Below are 17,537 nucleotides of genomic sequence, written 5' to 3' on the forward strand. Positions count from 1 at the left end.
AGGTGTGCACCACCATCACCACCACCAAACTAGAGAGAACAGAATTTTCTCAAAGATAGTTATCTACCAGACTTCCCCATCTGATTATAAAGCATTTACTTATCTTCCATTTAAAGCATGTCTAGAGATAGTTTATTTACTGTGTGAACTTCGGTTTTAACATTATCTTTAGCTTATAAATCCTATCTGGGGGATGGGGAGCAGCTATTGCTCCCAACCGTTTACATTTCTGTAGCTATTGCAAGGGCTGAGAACAAGCCTAGGGAGACAGGAGATGGATGGGAGCTGTCCATTCCTATTTTCCCCTTACTTTGGCTGGTTCTCCACTCTCAGACGGTAGTAGCTTCAAAGAGGTTCTAAGTTCCAGGCTCATCTTTTACAAGGGAAGAGTGATTGCATAGATTTGAAGAAGAGGTTCTGGGTCAGCAGTGGTGGTGGAAACCTGTGATCTCAGTACTCAGGAGGCTAAGACAGGAGGATTCAAGGCCAATGTGCTCTACATAACAAGATCCTGTTTCAAAAGCTAGAAGGGTAAAGGAATGTGGGGGAGGGGAAGAAGAGGAGCAAATGGGGGAGATGAGGGAAAGGGTGAAGAGTGAGTGGGAGGAGGAGAGAAGATGATTCTGAAACAGTTTCTTTCTTTCTTTCTTTCTTTCTTTCTTTCTTTTTTTTAAACACAACTTTATTTTGTCTTTTTTTCCCCCCAGAGTTGAAGACGGAACCCAGAGCCTTGCACTTGCTAGGCAAGTGCTCTACCACTGAGCTAAATCCCCAACCCCCTGAAACAGTTTCTGAATTCAAAACTAGATAGATAGATAGATAGATAGATAGATAGATAGATAGATAGATAGATGACAGATAGATGGATGGATGGATAGATGGATGGATGGAGACAGATAGACAGACAGACAGATAGATATAAATATAATATATATTATTTAAATCTGGCTCTCCCTTTACATTTTTTTAAAAGATGGTCTCATACAAACAAGACTGCCCTAGAACTGATTATGTGGCCTTGAATTTGTCATCTGCTGTGGGATGTCTTTCTGTATGCTGTGAATATGTGTTGCTCTGATTGGTTGATAAATAAAGCTTCACTGGCCTATGGCAGGGCAGGATAAGGTTAGGTGGTACATTCCAACAGAAGATGGGGAAGAAGGGTGGAGTTGGGAGAGATACCAGCCTGCCGCCCAAGGAGCAACAAGATGCCAGCAGACCAGTAATGCCACGGCCACGTGGCAACATATAGAGGAATAGAAATGGGTTGAGTTTAGTTGTAAGAGCTAGCTAGAAAGAAGCCTGACCCGTAGGCCATACAGTTTGTAAGTAATATAAGCCTCTGTGTGTTCACTTGGGACCAAGCGGCTGTGGGTCACAGATGGGAAAGATTTGTCCCGACCACAGGGCTGGGCAGGACCGGAGAAACTTCTGGCTACAGTCATCCAGCTGCCTCTTCCTCCAGAGTGCTGCCATTACGGGTGTGTGCCACCATACCTAGACAGCTCTCCTTTAATACCAGAATCTCTAGGCCTTGACTCAGAGATAACGTTGAAAAAAATCAGTCAATTCCCTAGTGGCCAAATGGCTCCAAACTACAAAAAAAATGAAGACTTGTAGGCAATTACTGCATTTCCTCTGTTTCTTAAGGAATTTCACTTGACCATGAATTCCCTTGTTTTTGCTTTGGGCTTCTACTCTTTATCTCTAACTCCACTCAAAACACAGTTTATTTGTGGCTGAGACATCCCTCCAAATACTAAACCAGAGCAGGTCACCGCAAAAACACTAGAGGACACTTAGGACCAGGTTATCCTTTGAAACATAATTTTCCTTTGCTTAGTCACAATTCCACAACTGAAAGAAGTGGATAGCTGCCTGCAAAAGGAAGTATGCAATGTGAGTCTGATCTTTGTTCTGTGTTTTTACAGAGGTTCTATATGCACCGAATGCCTAGAAAGTGCAGTGTTCATCTCTTCCTTCCTCCTCTTCTCCTCCCATCATCTTCCTCTACCTCTAGCTCAGCAATCATCCAACTCTAGTCTCTTAGCTGAAGCATCAATAAGGCAGTCAGGGCATAAAACCATTGCTGAGAAGCCCAATCATCCCATGTGATGGTAATTAGCTTTGAGCGGCCTCTGCTAATGTGCCAGGAGGGATTTTGAGAAGCTGCTCACTGGGCTTTCGCCTTTAATAAGCAGAGGAAGGGCTCAGATGCAAAGAGATGATTACCTGGAAGCCACACGGTAGGAACTGGACTCCTTCTAAAATGCCATTTTCAGAGCGTGTCCTGAGCGAGGGAAGCACTCAGGCTCTCTGCCAGTCCTTAGCCCTGCTTCATCAAGATTGAGCTCGGGGGGTTTCAAACACGAGGACCCATGCAATCTACTACAGTTAAGTGACTTGACTAAGGTCACACAGAGAGTATGAAAATTAGGATTCATAGCCTCTGTGTTTCCAAGTGCACTAAAAAGAAAAAATAATCTAATAAAGCCCATCAGCCTTTTTTTCCCCCAGAAAACTATAACTGGCCCAGAATTTTGAAATAATCAATTGGAAACATTAAAACTCAATTGAAACATATCACCCACAGTTATAGCTCTGGTCACCAGAGTGAAATGTATGATCATGAAGTAGCATAAATTAAAGAGAAAAGGGTGACCTCAAAATACAATGCATGGACCTACAAGGTTACTTATTTCTACTCATCCAGCACATCCACTGGTATGATATTTGTGTGGGGTGGGGTGGGGTGGGTGGGTATATAACAGTGAATAATACAGACCACGTACAGCTCCTGTATTTTCAAGAGGGTCAGCCCTATCTATTTTCAAGTAATCAAGCAAGCCTCTCCCCATCAGGATCCTCAATGTATTTCTTTACCCAATTATTATGGATGGTTCTTTCGATTCAAGTCCACAAATGAAAAGGGGGCCTGGGAAGTAGATCAGAGGTAGCAGAGTTGTCTAGAATGTACAAAGCCCTGGCTTAGAGACTCCACATGGCTGGGGAGGAACGAAGCACAGTTGGTCCTAACAAGCCAACTACTTGACATTTTTTGCATTATTTCTAAAGAAGAATTGATGGATATTTTATCCATATAGGAACTCATGCATTTCCTTCTAAGTCTCTAAAACCCTTTAAACACTTTTTTTCTTTTTCCGAAACTAGATCTCACGTATTCAAGTTGGCCTCAAACGGTACATCTAGCTGAGGCTAGCCCTGAGCTTCTGATCCCCCTGCTGAGTGCTAGGGTTACAGCCATGAGCCACGACACCCAGTCTTTTGGTGCTGGGGGTGGAACCCAGGACTTCTGGGGGCTAGGCAGGCACTCTGCCAATGGAGCCAAGTTTCCAGCTGTGGAACAGTCCTCTTTACGAAACAGAGTGCTTCTCTTCCTCGCTTCTCCTAAGGTAATGCTCCCCTCAGATTCCTTTGCTGTGAAGCTGTGAAGGCCCTGGAAGATGGCTAATAAGCAGCAGAGGAAATCTGCTCTAGGACTCAAAAGTCACATCACCTAGTTCCAAGTTCCTTTTGTCCAGGGCTCTCAGTTCAGATGCTGTCTTACTTGGGCACAGCTCAATATTTGTGAACTTTCCAGGTCTGAGAGTTATAAACACTTTTGAGATCTCTAATTCTGTAATGTAGGTGTTTCTTGAGGCCAACTGTCCAGTTTATGATTAGACCATCACAGTTAATAATTCCCTTCTGTGGTATTGTAAAATAAAATAAATAAAATTAAAAAAAAATAATTCCCTTCTGGATTTTATTTTTAATGTCTGGGAAGGTTACCGCAGGGAAAAAAAGAGAGCCTGAAAGATGACCCAGCAGGTAAAGGCACCTCTTACCAACCCTGAGGGCCTGAGTTCAACCCCTGGGACCCACATGGTAGAAGTAGACAGTTGTCCTCTGACCTCCACACATGCACGATAACATGTGGGTCCCACACACAAACACAAATACATATAAAATAAGTAAATATGTAAAAAGAAAAAGAGATGGGCTAGAGAAATGGCTCAGCCATCAAAAGAGCTGGCTCATCTTCAGAGGAACATTGTTCCACTCCCAGCATCCACATGGCAGCCCACAACTATCAGTAACTCCAGTTTCAGGGGATCCCACACCCTACTCTGGCCTCTATGGGACTAGGCACATCTGTGGCACATACATATACATGCAGACAAAACACCCACACTCAAAAATAAAAATAAATAAATCTTTAAAAAATAAAAAAAAGAGAGGTGGAAAGGGAGGGCGGGATGGAGGAAGGGAGAGGAAAGAGGAAGCTAGATTCCCCACATTTCTTGTTCTTAAAATTCTGTTTTGTATTTAGGAAAACCTGACTCCCTCATTCCTCTAACATTTCAATCCAAGAATGCTTTCTCCAGGTGACTCTAGAGAGACATCTAGAGAATAATGTCAGCTGTCACCGACAGCTTACGGTATGGAAGAATCTAAGTCCTGCCCACGAAGACTTGTAGGCAGAAGCTAGCTCTGGGTCAGGAAGCCCAACTCTAGGCTTGGTCTGGCGCAGGAGAGGGGCGCTAAGGTCCTTACTCCTCATCCTGAAGAGTCTCCTCCTCCTCCTGGATCTGTAACTGATTCTTCACCGGAGCCAGGTTCTCTGTCTTGGCATTGTAGTTCCGAAAGCAGACATTGAGCTTTTCATCAAACTCATTCACCAGGTCCTCCATGGACTTGAAGCTGATGATTTCGGAAGAAAAATTCTCCAGCTCAGAGAGGGAAGGGTCCTCCAGGTGGTGAGGAGATGAGCCATAGAGACACTGCGGCTTTTCCTCTGGGTCCTCGGAGCAACAGGGCCTCAGATCCTCAAACTCTTCGTCTAGACTCACCAGTGGGGCCTCCATCCTGGCACCACAGTACAAACACAGCCACCGCTGCCGTCAGGCTCCGTTTCCCTGGAAGAAATGCACAGGGCAGTGTGAGTTTAGACCAGGCTTTTGTGCCAGTTCTGCCGAGGAACCAGATCACATCTTCCATTACTCTACATCCCCTGGAAAACAAAGGCTCCTTCTCTCCAGTTCAAAACCTAGATTTCAAAAATGCTTATGAAAGTAGAAGGGGAACTGTTTGATAAGAGCTTGAAAGGGCGCAGTGGAAGAGTGACTGGGGACGTGGAAGGTAAAGGAGGGGAAAGGAGATCAGAGCACATTATATAAATGTGTGAAAAGATCATAACAAAACACATTTTGTCTAATTAATATAAGCAAATGAAATATGTCTAACAGAACAAGAAACATATCCTGGGGCTGGAGGAATGGTTCAGAGGGCAAACTGCTCACTGCATAAGCCTCAGGAGCTGAGTTCAGATCCCCAACAACCCGGCCCCCAACCCCCACCCCTGCATAAAATCGGGGTAAAGCGGTATGTGTCTTTAACCCCAGTGCCATAGGGTGGTGATAGGCAGATGACTCACAGGCCAGACAGTTCAGCTGAAATGGCAAGTTTCAGGGAGAGATCCTGTTGTACAAAATAAGGTGGGTGCCCCGAGTACCTTCAATGCTGTGGCCGCTGTCAGTCTTGACAGGGTATTTCTCGTCTATACTATTGCTCTGCCTTGGACAAAGTTTTCTCCATTCTTTGGGTGTGGGGGGGGGACCCAATAAGGTGAGAAGCAATTGGGAAACCCTCTGACATCAACCTCTGGCTTCCACATGCACCCACATTGGTGAGCACAGCTACACACACACACACACACACACACACACACACACACACACACACACACACACGGATAAGCCACACATCCATATACACACCATCACCACCACCTCCAACAACAACAACAACAAGAGTAGATTAACTTATACTTTACTGAAGTATCTATGGCTTCTGAAGTTGCTTACTACAATGCTCTTAAGTAGTTCACATATCTTTGCATATCTTCATAATATGAGCAACCAAACAGAGCGAACTCTGGGGCTGCCCCAAAGCACAGTGATGAAGTATGCAGATCCCAGGCCAGGATGCTCAGGTTTGCACTCTTCTAGCTCTGTCAGCTATGACCTTAAGCAAGTCGCTTAACTTCTCTGTGCTTCCTTTTATTCTTTTTCAAGCCGGCAAAAACAACAGGTTTTTTTGTTTTTTGTTTTGTTTTTTTTATAAGATTTTTTAAAATAAGATTCAGAGGTTTGTTATAAGATTAAAGGAGTAAACACAGCTGAAAAAAATGCCTGGGCTAGGGTGGTGGTGGTTCTCTCTCTCTCTCTCTCTCTCTCTCTCTCTCTGGAATTAAACCTGAGACCTTGCACATATGATGAACCTGAGACCTTGTTCTACTGATGAACTACATCACCAGCCCTAGTTTTACTTTTTCTTTTGAGACAGTCTCTCCTTAAATTGTCCAGACTGGCTTTGAACTCACTCTTTAGCCCACACAGGTCCTTCTGCCTCAGCCTCCTGAGGAGCCAGGATTATAAACTCCTGCTGTTATGCTACCAGACCTAGTTTAGATGTTTTTATTGTTTGTTTTTCACAACTTCTTGTATCAAAACCCAACATGACCTCAACTTCTTTGACAATGAAACCTAACATGAATATGAAGCTGCTTGTGGTCTAAATTTGTCCCACTGAGAGTGTTGTGCTGAAGAAATATTGATTTTTTTTAATTATAGTAGGGAATGAGAGTGTAACTTAGTGGCAGAGTACAAGATCACAATACTTGAGGCCCTGGGTTTCATCCCTAGCACCAAAAAATAGTTATGAAAATGAATAGCAGAGCTCACGACCTCAGACCACAGTGGATAAGATGCCGAAAAGGCAGTTACTCCCATCCAAAATCTGAAATAATCTAAATTTTGAATCGTGCCTCAGCCCACGGTTCAGGAAAAGGGATCCTGGATCTAGGCATTACTCCCCTCATTAATAAATTCTAGACATGCATAGAACACTGACAGACACTTTGCAGCCCAACACTGATGCTTACACCTTAAGGCACGGCTGCTAAAGAGGCAGGATAGCTTGAACCCAGGAACTTAGGGCTAGCCTTCCGTCTATTGTCGTCTAAGAAATAAAACCCCAGGGATATAGATCAGTGGTAAAGCACTTACCTTACATGTGAAGATCCCTGTGTATGATCCCTATCACGGGTCTATCCACTTAAAAAAAATCTGTACAGAATATAACTAAGCTTTTAGCCAGGAATGGCAGCTCACAAATATAAGTGTAGCACTTGGAAATCTGGGGTAAGAAACCTGCCTCAAGTTCCAGGCCAACCTGAGTCATAGAGTGAGTTCCAGGTCAGCCTGGAATATAGAGTGAGAGATACCCTGTTTAGAAGGGGTGGGAAGGCAGAGAGAGAGAGAGAGAGAGAGAGAGAGACTCAACCTATGTGCTCTAAAGGCCAAATCCACATCCATCTTGGGTATTGCATGATGGCTACACATCTAGGCCTCCTTCTAAATCTCAGCAGCTGTGACTCACAGCCCCTCATCCCGCCCTCTCCATACACTATCTTCAACAGTGATTTATTCTTCCGTTTCCACATCCAGGGCCCTTCCCAATTTTAACTGAAATTCCTTGAAGGCACAGATGTCCTTTGGATATCCTCCATGGCTTTAGCACACTGGCTGCCCTACGGTTAGGCAACCAATCAATGCGTACTCATTGAGACATGCTCTTCTGCCCTATATACTGTTTCCAACAGCATCACCATCTGTCACCCTTCGACACATGCCCAACTTCCTGATAATGCAGAAAGGTAGCCCAGCTTTTCTCTTCTGGTCTGTATGATTCCTGGTCAGTTAGATGTGTAAGCCGGAACCATACCCAACAGATACCACAAGTCATGGGGTTTGGCCAGTGAGTGCCCACTCCCTATCTCTACCTACAAAACTCAACTCTGCGCAAGGCAGAGGGCATGCTGGGGGAGAACTGGCCCTTACTGTGATTTTGCTGAGATCAAGCCAGTTACCATGGCATCAAAATACATTCTGAGGCATTTCTAGTTTGCAAAGGCAACATGGTAGGATAATTATATGAAAGGCCTACCAGCCAAAAATGGTGGAGCCTGTCTATATCCCCAAAACTCTGGAGGCATAAGCAAGTAGATTGCCCCTGACCTCAATGCTATCCTGGTCTATGTAATGCATTCCAGGCCAGCCAGGACTACATAGTAAGACTGCATCTCAAAAACAAAAACAAAAAAATAGGAAGAAAAGGATAAAAGAAAGAAGCAAAGGAAATGCTGGGGGGAAAATACACTGAAAACCAGATAGAGTGAGGCTGGAGTGTAATTCAGTGGTAGAGGCCCTGGTTTCCATCCTGTCCTGACTAGTTTGTTGCCAGCTTGATCCATCAATACCCAAGATGGATGTGGATTTGGCCTTTAGAGCACACATATTAAAGTTATTTGGGAAAGGGAACTCTCAATTGAGAAAATACTTCCATAAGATTTGCTTGTAGGCAAATCTACAGTGTATTTTCTTAATTAGTGATTGATGTGAGAGGGCCCTGCCCATCGTGGGCAGTGCCACATGCCCCCTCAGGCATGTGGAGGTCACATAAACAAGCTGGCTGAGCAACCATGGATAGCAAGCCAGTAAGCAATGTTCCTACGCGGTCCCAGCTCCAGTTCCTGCCTCCAGGTTTCTGCCTTGAGTTCCTCTCCTAACTTCCTTGATGATGGACTGTGATGTGGAAGCATCAGCAAAATAAACCCTTTCCTCTCTAAGCTGTTTTTGGATATTGTGTTCCATCCCAGCAATAGGAACCCTAAGACCATTCTCAACACAGAAAAATGAGATGCTGCCAAGATTCAGTGCCTCACTGAGTGGCATGTATCCCGGGATCTGATTTCCTCATGAATTACTATAAAAACCCTGGCACTGAGCTGACACCTTTAGAAGCTCATTTTAATAGCTTTATATTTTATTTTAGAAACATATTTGCTCAATCCAATATATCCAAAGTATGACCATACTAATATATAATTCATATTAAAAATATGGAGATTGTATTTTAAACTAAGGTAATTGCAATGCAATGTGCATTTTATAGTTGCAGTCTGTCTTTGGACTAGCCTCCTTACAGGCACTCAACAGCCACATGTGCCTAGCGGCCACCACAGTACCCCAACACAACCTTAAAGCAATGCTCAACCAATTGTCAATCAGAAGTTCTTTTTGGCTATACCTATATTTCATTAAAATTGGTTTCCCCTTTAAGACACAGCATTTTGTTCTGTGGACTTAAAAGCATCATTCTCTGGAGCATGGTGAAGCATAACTATAATACTAGCAGCAGAAAGGAGGGGCAGGAGGATCAGTTCAAGGCCAATCTTGCTACAGCCTAGGCTACTGAAGACCCTGTCTCAGATAAATGAACAAACAAGAAATAAGCCAGGTATGTTGGCACATGCATTCTGAGTTCTAGGCCAGCCTTGTTGACACAGTGAGTTCTGGGGCAGCTAGAACTACATAGAGAGACCCTGTCTCAAATAGACAAACAAACAAATGTCCAGTAAAAAATAATTTTTGTTTCTTTTTTGTTGTTGTTTGGGTTTTTTTTTTCTTCCCCAGACAGGGTTTCTCTGTGTAGCTTTGTGCCTTTCCTGGAACTCACTTGGTAGCCCAGGCTGGCCTCGAACTTACAGAGATCCGCCTGGCTCTGCCTCCCGAGTGCTGGGATTAAAGGCGTGTACCACCACCACCTGGCCAATTTTTGGTTTTTGTTTGTATGTTTGTTTTTGAGACAGGGATTCCCTGTGTAGCCTTGGCTGTCCTAGAACTTGCTCTGTAGACCAGGCTGTCCTGGAACTTACAGAGATCCGCCTGCCTATAAAGGCATGAGCCAAATATAAACACATTATTTAGAGGAGAACCTCATAAGTTTCTCCAAACCACTAAGGTGTTTCATAGCACGTGGATACACACACACACTCATACACACACACACATACACACACACACCTTTAAAAAAAAAAGAAAGTTCGCCGGGTGGTGGTGGCACATACCTTTAATCCCAGCACTCGGGAGGCAGAGGCAGGTGGATCTCTGTGAGTTCGAGGACAGCCTGGTCTACAGAGGGAGATCCTGGACAGGTACCAAAATTACACAGAGAAACCCTATCTCGAAAAACCAAAAAAGAAGAAGAAGAAGAAGAAGAAGAAGAAGAAGAAGAAGAAGAAGAAGAAGAAGAAAAGAAAAGAAAAGAAAAGAAAAGAAAAGAAAAGAAAAGAAAAGAAAAGAAAAGAAAAGAAAAAGAAAGAAAGAAAAAAAAAGGAAGGAAGGAAGTTCCAAGCTGCCTGGGCTACACAAGTTCAATGCTAGCCTGGCAACTTAGTGAGATGCTGTATTAAAAAGTCAAAATCTGTCTTCAGATGTGAGTATATAACTTGGAGTGCTTGGAGTAACCATTAAAAACCAGGAAAGCAAGAATGTGCTATGGGGCATGGGGAAGGAGTGCTTTCTAGGGCAATAGCAGGACACAGGTGATGCAAAGGGGCAATGGGAAGAAAGGGGTGGTCTACTGGGGGTGGAGGAGAGCGTTCAATCCAGAAGAGGAAAGGAGGAGGGCAAATAACACTAAGGATGTTTGAAAAGAACATAAGGAATCATTATTTTTTTATTTACCTAAAATTAATATAATGCATATAAATGTATGAGTATGCATATATATGGTTTAAATAAAATTGTGCTACTTGAGTTGACAATGATCCTCCCAAAAGTCTCAGACTATTTAACAAAAAAGCCTCAGTACCAGGCATATGAAATTCCCTTTTGAGTTGTTGGTGAAAAGAGTCCAGTAGATTTCCAAACAACATAAGCTATCACTGTTGCCCTTGGTGGCCCATCGGAGGTTGAAGGTAAGTCCCTATGCTGAAGACAGTGTGTACTTCAACAACTTTGGGTTTATGAGCTGGATCTGACCAGAAAGCCTCCTCTCTGAAGGCTAGTTTTCACAGTACTGAAAGGTGCTATACAAACTGCTGAGGCAGGGAAGCAACCAATAGTCCTGCCTATGAACGGCAACAATGACCAGGATATGAAGATATCCCTAATGGTGCAGCATTAGGAATCGATGGCCCTCCTTGGTTACAGAGCAAGTTCCTCGATAGCTTAGGCTACAAGAAAGCCTGCTTCAAGCAAGCAAGCACCTGAACATACTAAGCTTTGAATGTTGGAAGATCATATAGATCTTAGGTGTGCTTAGGAGTTGGAGAGAGGGCTCAGTGGTTAAGAGCACATACTAACTTCAATTCCCAACACCCATGTAGGGTGACTCACAATTCTTCTAACTCCAACCCCGGGGGGGGGGGGATCCAGTGCCCCTTGCTTTTAAAAGTACCTGCACTCATATGCACAGGCACATACACATAATTAAAAATAATCAAAATAAATCTAAAAAGGGGGTGTCTATATTTGACTCAGACAAATCTTAGAGAAAAAAGATTCATCTACAAAATTATAAAAGAGGCAGGCTCTCTAGATGGCTCTGTGGGTTAAAAGTGCCCGCTCTGCAAACCTGGGGACCTAAGTTTGATCCCTGGATGCCACAGGGGAGCTAAGGAAAGTTGACCTTTGGCCTCCGAACTGTGCTGTGGTACATTCATGTTTACACTTACACACACCACATATACACAGCGTATAATAAAATATTATAAAAGAAGACATGAATATCAAGGTTTCGAGTCCAGAGACAAGGCTAGTTGAAACAATCCACAATATATCCTGATTGGCTTTCATCAAGTCGCTGCCCAGGAGCCACGAAGTACAATGTAAACGATCAGGCAGATGATGCTAAATCTGAGAGCACAATCAGGAATCTGTATCAATACAGGACGCAACCTGGACATTTGTATCTCAGGCTGTGGTAGAGGAAATGAGAGCCAAGCCTCGAGAAGAGGTTCACTGGCTTGGAGTGTTGGCACATCCCTTTTATTAGGGCCCCCCTGCCTTCCTTCTTTAATTCATTTTCTTTTGTACTCCTCTAGGTAAGCTGCCTTTATTTCCCAACCGAAATGTCGGAAGTAACCCTCCATGCTTCCATCCCGGCAAGCGGCAAGCGTGCTGGGTCCTCAGCCTCAGCTTCTCTCCCAGCCCTCCTCCCTTCAAAGCCAGTGTTAAGGCTAGAGGAGCAACTCAACTGCAGAGCACTTGCTCAGCGTGCGTGACACCTGGCGCTCTGTTTTCACCTCTCCCCCACACACAGAAAGTTAATGTTAATACACATAATAGCCATCTTCCTTGTGCTTCCAAAATAAACAGATATACAAAAAATGGCAAAAGAGGGAATCACGAGAAAGCCGTCTTTTCCTTTTCATTATAGAACGAAGTACAGGACTATAGTTTAAGCATTTCATACAATCTGTTCCACTTATTCTGTCTCTAAATACATGATGTAATTTGGAAGAGAAATGCACACACACAGAGAGAGCTCAACGGACACTGGGTAGGGAGCGCACAAGCCTCTCCCTGCAGCCTAGCGGTACAGAAGCTGCAGCTTGGGTCTGCAGTACAAATCACCAGTCCCTGCTTCACCAAGCTGAGTGAATGGTGGATGGAGCGAGATTTCACCGTGCCTCCCCTCCTGGGCCTCTCTGCGCCTCCACACATGCCCTCTCCATCTCCCTGTTCTTTCCATCTCTTGCTCTATAGTTGACTCTGTGCTTCCTCTCCCCTCCTCTCCCCGTATAGATCCTTAAAATGTCCTCGCTTATCTCCTTCCAGACTCTGCTCTTCTGCAAAACCTGGCGAGTGTTAGCTGTCCATTTTGCCAGAACGAATAAATACTCATTTGCACATGCCTCAGCAACCCCTTCACTGGACTCTGTACCCTTCCCCCTTCTCTTCTGCTCCATTCACCTCCATTTCAGACCTCCTCTCCCTCTTCTGTCAGAGTAAAGAAAGGCTCTTCCAGGCAGCACAATGGCTGGCACTCCGAAGAAGCCCAGCTCATCCCACGCAGCCCCTGCACATACTCCACTGTCCCTTTGCCAAATAAGACCTGGAAGCCTGGAATGGTGAGTCGTGCCAGGAGACAAGATGCGAAGGGAAAGGCAAGAGGGCAGAAGAGCGGATTGTGTAACACCCCTTAAGCTGAGCCCCCAGTCTGCAGAGCTCTGGGCCCCGAGGACGGCAGCCGCCTCTGCACACCCCACTCCTCTCTGCCATGCTCGTCCTTTCTCCGACCTGCTCTGTGTAGTAAAACAATCGCTCCCCCAGGACTGCAGCCAGAGGTTCTGACACTGCGAGAATGCACCGTCTGGGGAAGGCTCCACACCCCGCGGAGGGGCACAAGTAGATGCAGGGTCAGGTTCTTAGGGACAAAGATGATTTTGAGACGCCTAAGATAAGCGGACCAGATAACGGTCCTGGAATGATATATGGGATCCACATTGCTCCAGCACGATCAGGCAGGGTTTCCCAGCAGTGTGCTGCACATCACACACACACACACACACACACACACACACACACACACACACTGCTCTGAGATGATGCTACCAGTACTCAGCAACACACACACACACACACACACACACACACACACACACACACACACACACACACACACACATACACACACTGCTCTGAGATGATGCTAACAGTACCCAGCATCTCATTCCGGAGCCCTGGTGCTGAGCTCCCGCAAAACTGGGTACAGCCAGGGCGACAGCCCTCGGGCCCTTCTTTTTCAGTCTGTGGATAGGACTAGTGGGGATGAGAGTCGCGCATACCCCAGGAATCAGGAATCTTATGGGAGAATCTGGAGTCCTCTGGCCTCCTTCATCACTCGAATTCGACCACCACCACCACCCGCGCGCCCGCGCGCCCCTAGTACTGGGTCTAGTGCAGACTAAGGTCATTGTCCCCCACTCCCTAACCCTGAGACTTCACCTGTGTGGGTCCTGGCGGAGGGACGCGGATCCCGGGGCTCAGCCGGACACCCCCATCCACCGGCTAGCGGTAGCCGGGCGCAGCGCAGCGGCAGCCGCAAGCCAGCCAGCCAGCGAGCGTTCCCCCGCTGCTCCGGCGGCGCCCGGTCCCCGCGCTCGTGCCCGGGCTCCCGGAGGCGCGCCCGCACTCGGGCACCCGCCCAACGGGCGCGCCCAGGGCCTGAACGTCATCCTCTTGTGAACATTCATAGCTTTCCTTGGAGCACGTGGACCTGCCTCTATTAATATTTATGAATTGCCGTTTCTCCCTTCTTTGATAACGGCCCTTCTGCTTCCCACATGAATATTCAGAAGCTCCGAGATGGGGGCGTGCAATCGCTACCAATATGGATTCTTCAGAGGGCCTAACACTAGGTTTTGTATAAAAATGCAGGCAGATGGAGAGTAGATGGGCAGGCAGATGCTGACAGTTACACTCAAAGAGCCTCTGGCACCTTCTGGACTCCCCTTTCTATTCTACTAGGGGTTGAAGTGGACAAGCCAAGGGATGCACCCTACCCCAAAGGGGTTCATAGCTCAAGGTCAAGGCGAGGGGCTGGATGGCGGGAATGATTTTGTCACCTAAAACGGTGGGATACGGGTGAGAGTTTTGAGTGAGGGCGTTCCAGGAATAGGAAGACTTCAGATAAAAAGGGAGACTTCAAGATATAGAAACACGGAAGACCCCCCCCTAGAGCCTGGTGAAAAATATGTGTACCTCACTCATTGATGTGCTGTGTATAAATCTGTGCTTATAGATGCTATCCATATGAAATCTAATAAGAAAGATGGCATACAAAAAAGGGGGGGGAGCACAAGAGAGGCCCGTCTGCCTGGAGGCCCCTCCTACTTTGGTTTGATGGTAAGTATTTCCAGGGCAAACAAGGATGGCGGCCGAGAGGGGAAGGGTCTTTCTTCTGTTATTTATGTACTCTTACCAACAGTTCAATCACCAGGAAGAGGTGAGGCAGGGGGACATTATCTCCAATGAAGTAAGAAGAGGTGTTAGCCATTCTGCCCTTCTGGTGTTAGAAACAGAATATTTTTCTTATTAGAAGAGGGGGAGGGAGTAAAAGATTCTAAATTGAGAGCCAGTGAAATGGCTCATTGGGTGGAAGGTTCTTGCTGTGTGAGCCTTACGGCTGTGATCTGGGCCCCCACAGGAAGGTGGAAGGAGAGAACTGAGTCCACAAAGTTGTCCTCTAAACGCCACAAGGGCACGCACTGTAGAACGTGCATGATACAAAAATAACAAATAGGTTTTCAGTTCTATTTTTCTGGTACCAAAAGTGGTTTTGTGACCTTGGAAAAATTACCCTCACTGCGGCTCATGTCCTCCTCTACAATGAGGATAACCAGAGCTCCCATTCCTGAGGCCTGCTGTGAAATCGTGCAAAGCACTGCTAGGCAGATGGGAAGGAACTGTGAGATCTGGCTCCTTTTTCTCCTCGGCAGAGGCTTTAGTGTACCCTTTTACTCTGGTTTTGTTTGGTGGTATACAGCACATCATATAGGGTAGGGTGGCCTCAAGCTCTATGTAGACAAGGGTGACCTTGAACTTCCAATACTCCTGTTTTCGCTTCCCGAATGCTGGAATTACAGATGAGTGCCATAATGCCTGGTGCCTGGATTTTTATGTGGTGCTGGGGATTGAACCCAGGGCTTTGTGCATGCTAGGCAAGCACTCTAGCAACTGAGCCACATTCTGAACCCCTAGAAATTACTCCTTGGAGCTGGAGAGATGGTTCAGCAGTTAAGAGCACCAACTGCTCTTGCAGAGGACCTGGGTCAGTTAACTGAGCCTACATCAGGCAGCTCAGCAGCCTGTAATTCTAGTTCCAGGAGCTCCAACACCCCGTTTTGGCTTCCAAGTGCCCCTCCAACTCAAGTGCTGTGACTACATACACTCAGGCACAAGCAGTTATTACACAAACAAATAAATACATCTTAAAAAGAAAAGACTATGTATGCGATCTTTAGAGTATGTGAGAGGCTTGTGAGAAAGTCCTGGAATTGAGAAACAGTTTGGTCTTTGAGAATACGCAGGGTTTTTTGTTGTTTTGTGTTTTGTTTTGTTTTTGTGACAGGGTTTCTCCGTGTTGCCCTACTGTACTAGAACTCACTCTGTAGACCAGACTGGCCTCAAAATCACAGAGATCCGCCTGCCTCTGCCTCCTGAATGCTGGGATTAAAGGCGAGCACCACCACTGCCCAACTGAAAATACTCGGTTTCAAACCCTAGTGTTCAAGCTGAGCGTGGTAAGCACACACAGGTCTGTGATCCCAGCAGTCTGGATGCTATGGCAGGAGGATTGTGACTTCAAGGCTAGCCCGGATCAAATGATGTTAAACAATGTACAATGCATAGGAAATAACAAATATTTAATAAGTTCATTATTTTGTTACTGGTTTTGTGAGGATTTGAAAGAACTACATGAGGACTGGTGGTCTAGACACCTGGGTGAGAATGCTCTGAATGTGAACCAAGTTAGTCTTTCAGCATTATTTTATATGATAAACAGTATAACATCAAAGCTTACCATTGCAACAATCTAACTGTACAATTCAGGGGTATTAAGGACTTTAACACCATTCTCCATCTGTACAATATTGTCATCATCCCCAATGGAAACTTTTTTTTAATTTATCTCTAAATTTAAAAAATAGTATGCATGCATGTATGTATGGCATGTGTGTGTGTGTGTGTGTGTGTGTGTGTGTGTGTGTGTGTTTCTTTGGGTTTGTGCATGGGTGTGCATGCATGTGTGTGTACATATGGAGGGCAGAGGTCAACATGGAGTGTCTTCCTCAATTGCTCTCATATTGAGGAAGAGTTACAGATGGATCTTTATTTTAAATTCTCATCTACCAAATGAATGTTTTCTACCGACCCGGAGAGACCTTCACAGGCTTTACTATCTTGTTTAGGTGCTGCTCTCATGGGGGCCTTAGCAACAGCCATGGCTGTCTTCTTTGATGCCTGCTTAGTATTTTGTTTTTTCTTCCTTGGCAGCCCTGACAACCTGCTGCCACTGAGCTTTCTGAACTTCCGGTTTCTGATAACTCTTGGCCATTTTATCAGCAAGAGAAGCACCAGTGATGCTGGCTGCGATTGGATTGCACCACGGGTTCTTTTCTTTTGAATTCCTTCCAACTGTCCTTTTTGTGTTTTCTTTCGTAGAGAACACTGCCCAGTTTATCTGCCGAGGATTCCTTTTGGAAAATGATGAGGACTCTTAATTTGCATTAAGAAACTGGAAAACCTTCCAGATGGTCTGTTGTGGAGTCTGCCTGGGTCCGGAGTAGATCTTCCTGCTGAAACAGCTCCACCTTCGTGGTGAGGGCTGCTGGCTGGCTGGGGGAAAGATGGCAAAGAGCTCCATCATTATTATTATTTTTAGTTGTAGTAGTAATATCTATTTTTGAGACAGGGTCTCTCTCACTGAATATAGGGTTCATTGATTTGGCTAGGCTGGCTGGCCAGCAAGCTCTTGAAATCCCCCTGTTTCTCTGTCTTTTCCCTCAGCCCCAGCTGTGGCTACAGTTGTTCTCTGTGGCCAGCTTTTGTGTGGATGCTGGGATCAAAACTCAAAACCTGGTGCGTGTACTGCAGGCACATTACTGACTGGGCCAACCTGCG

At 45.4% G+C, this 17,537-nt stretch overlaps 1 protein-coding gene across 1 annotated transcript in view; it reads right to left on the reverse strand.

Annotated features, from left to right (window-relative positions):
* The window catches only part of Fez1 (fasciculation and elongation protein zeta 1), a 55,061-nt gene extending 41,032 nt beyond the window's left edge, over positions 1-14,029 (reverse strand). Inside the window, exons 1-2 of the mRNA XM_028858411.2 lie at positions 13,860-14,029; positions 4,558-4,919 (exon numbers count right to left, since the gene is read on the reverse strand). Of these exons, the coding sequence (XP_028714244.1) occupies positions 4,558-4,868 (311 nt within the window). The 5' untranslated portion in view covers positions 4,869-4,919; positions 13,860-14,029. The remainder of the gene's footprint in view (positions 1-4,557; positions 4,920-13,859) is intronic.
* Positions 14,030-17,537: the final 3,508 nt, after the last annotated feature.

The sequence above is a fragment of the Peromyscus leucopus genome, chromosome 7, assembly GCF_004664715.2.
Source record: "Peromyscus leucopus breed LL Stock chromosome 7, UCI_PerLeu_2.1, whole genome shotgun sequence".
In the NCBI taxonomy this organism is placed as follows: Eukaryota; Metazoa; Chordata; class Mammalia; order Rodentia; family Cricetidae; genus Peromyscus; species Peromyscus leucopus.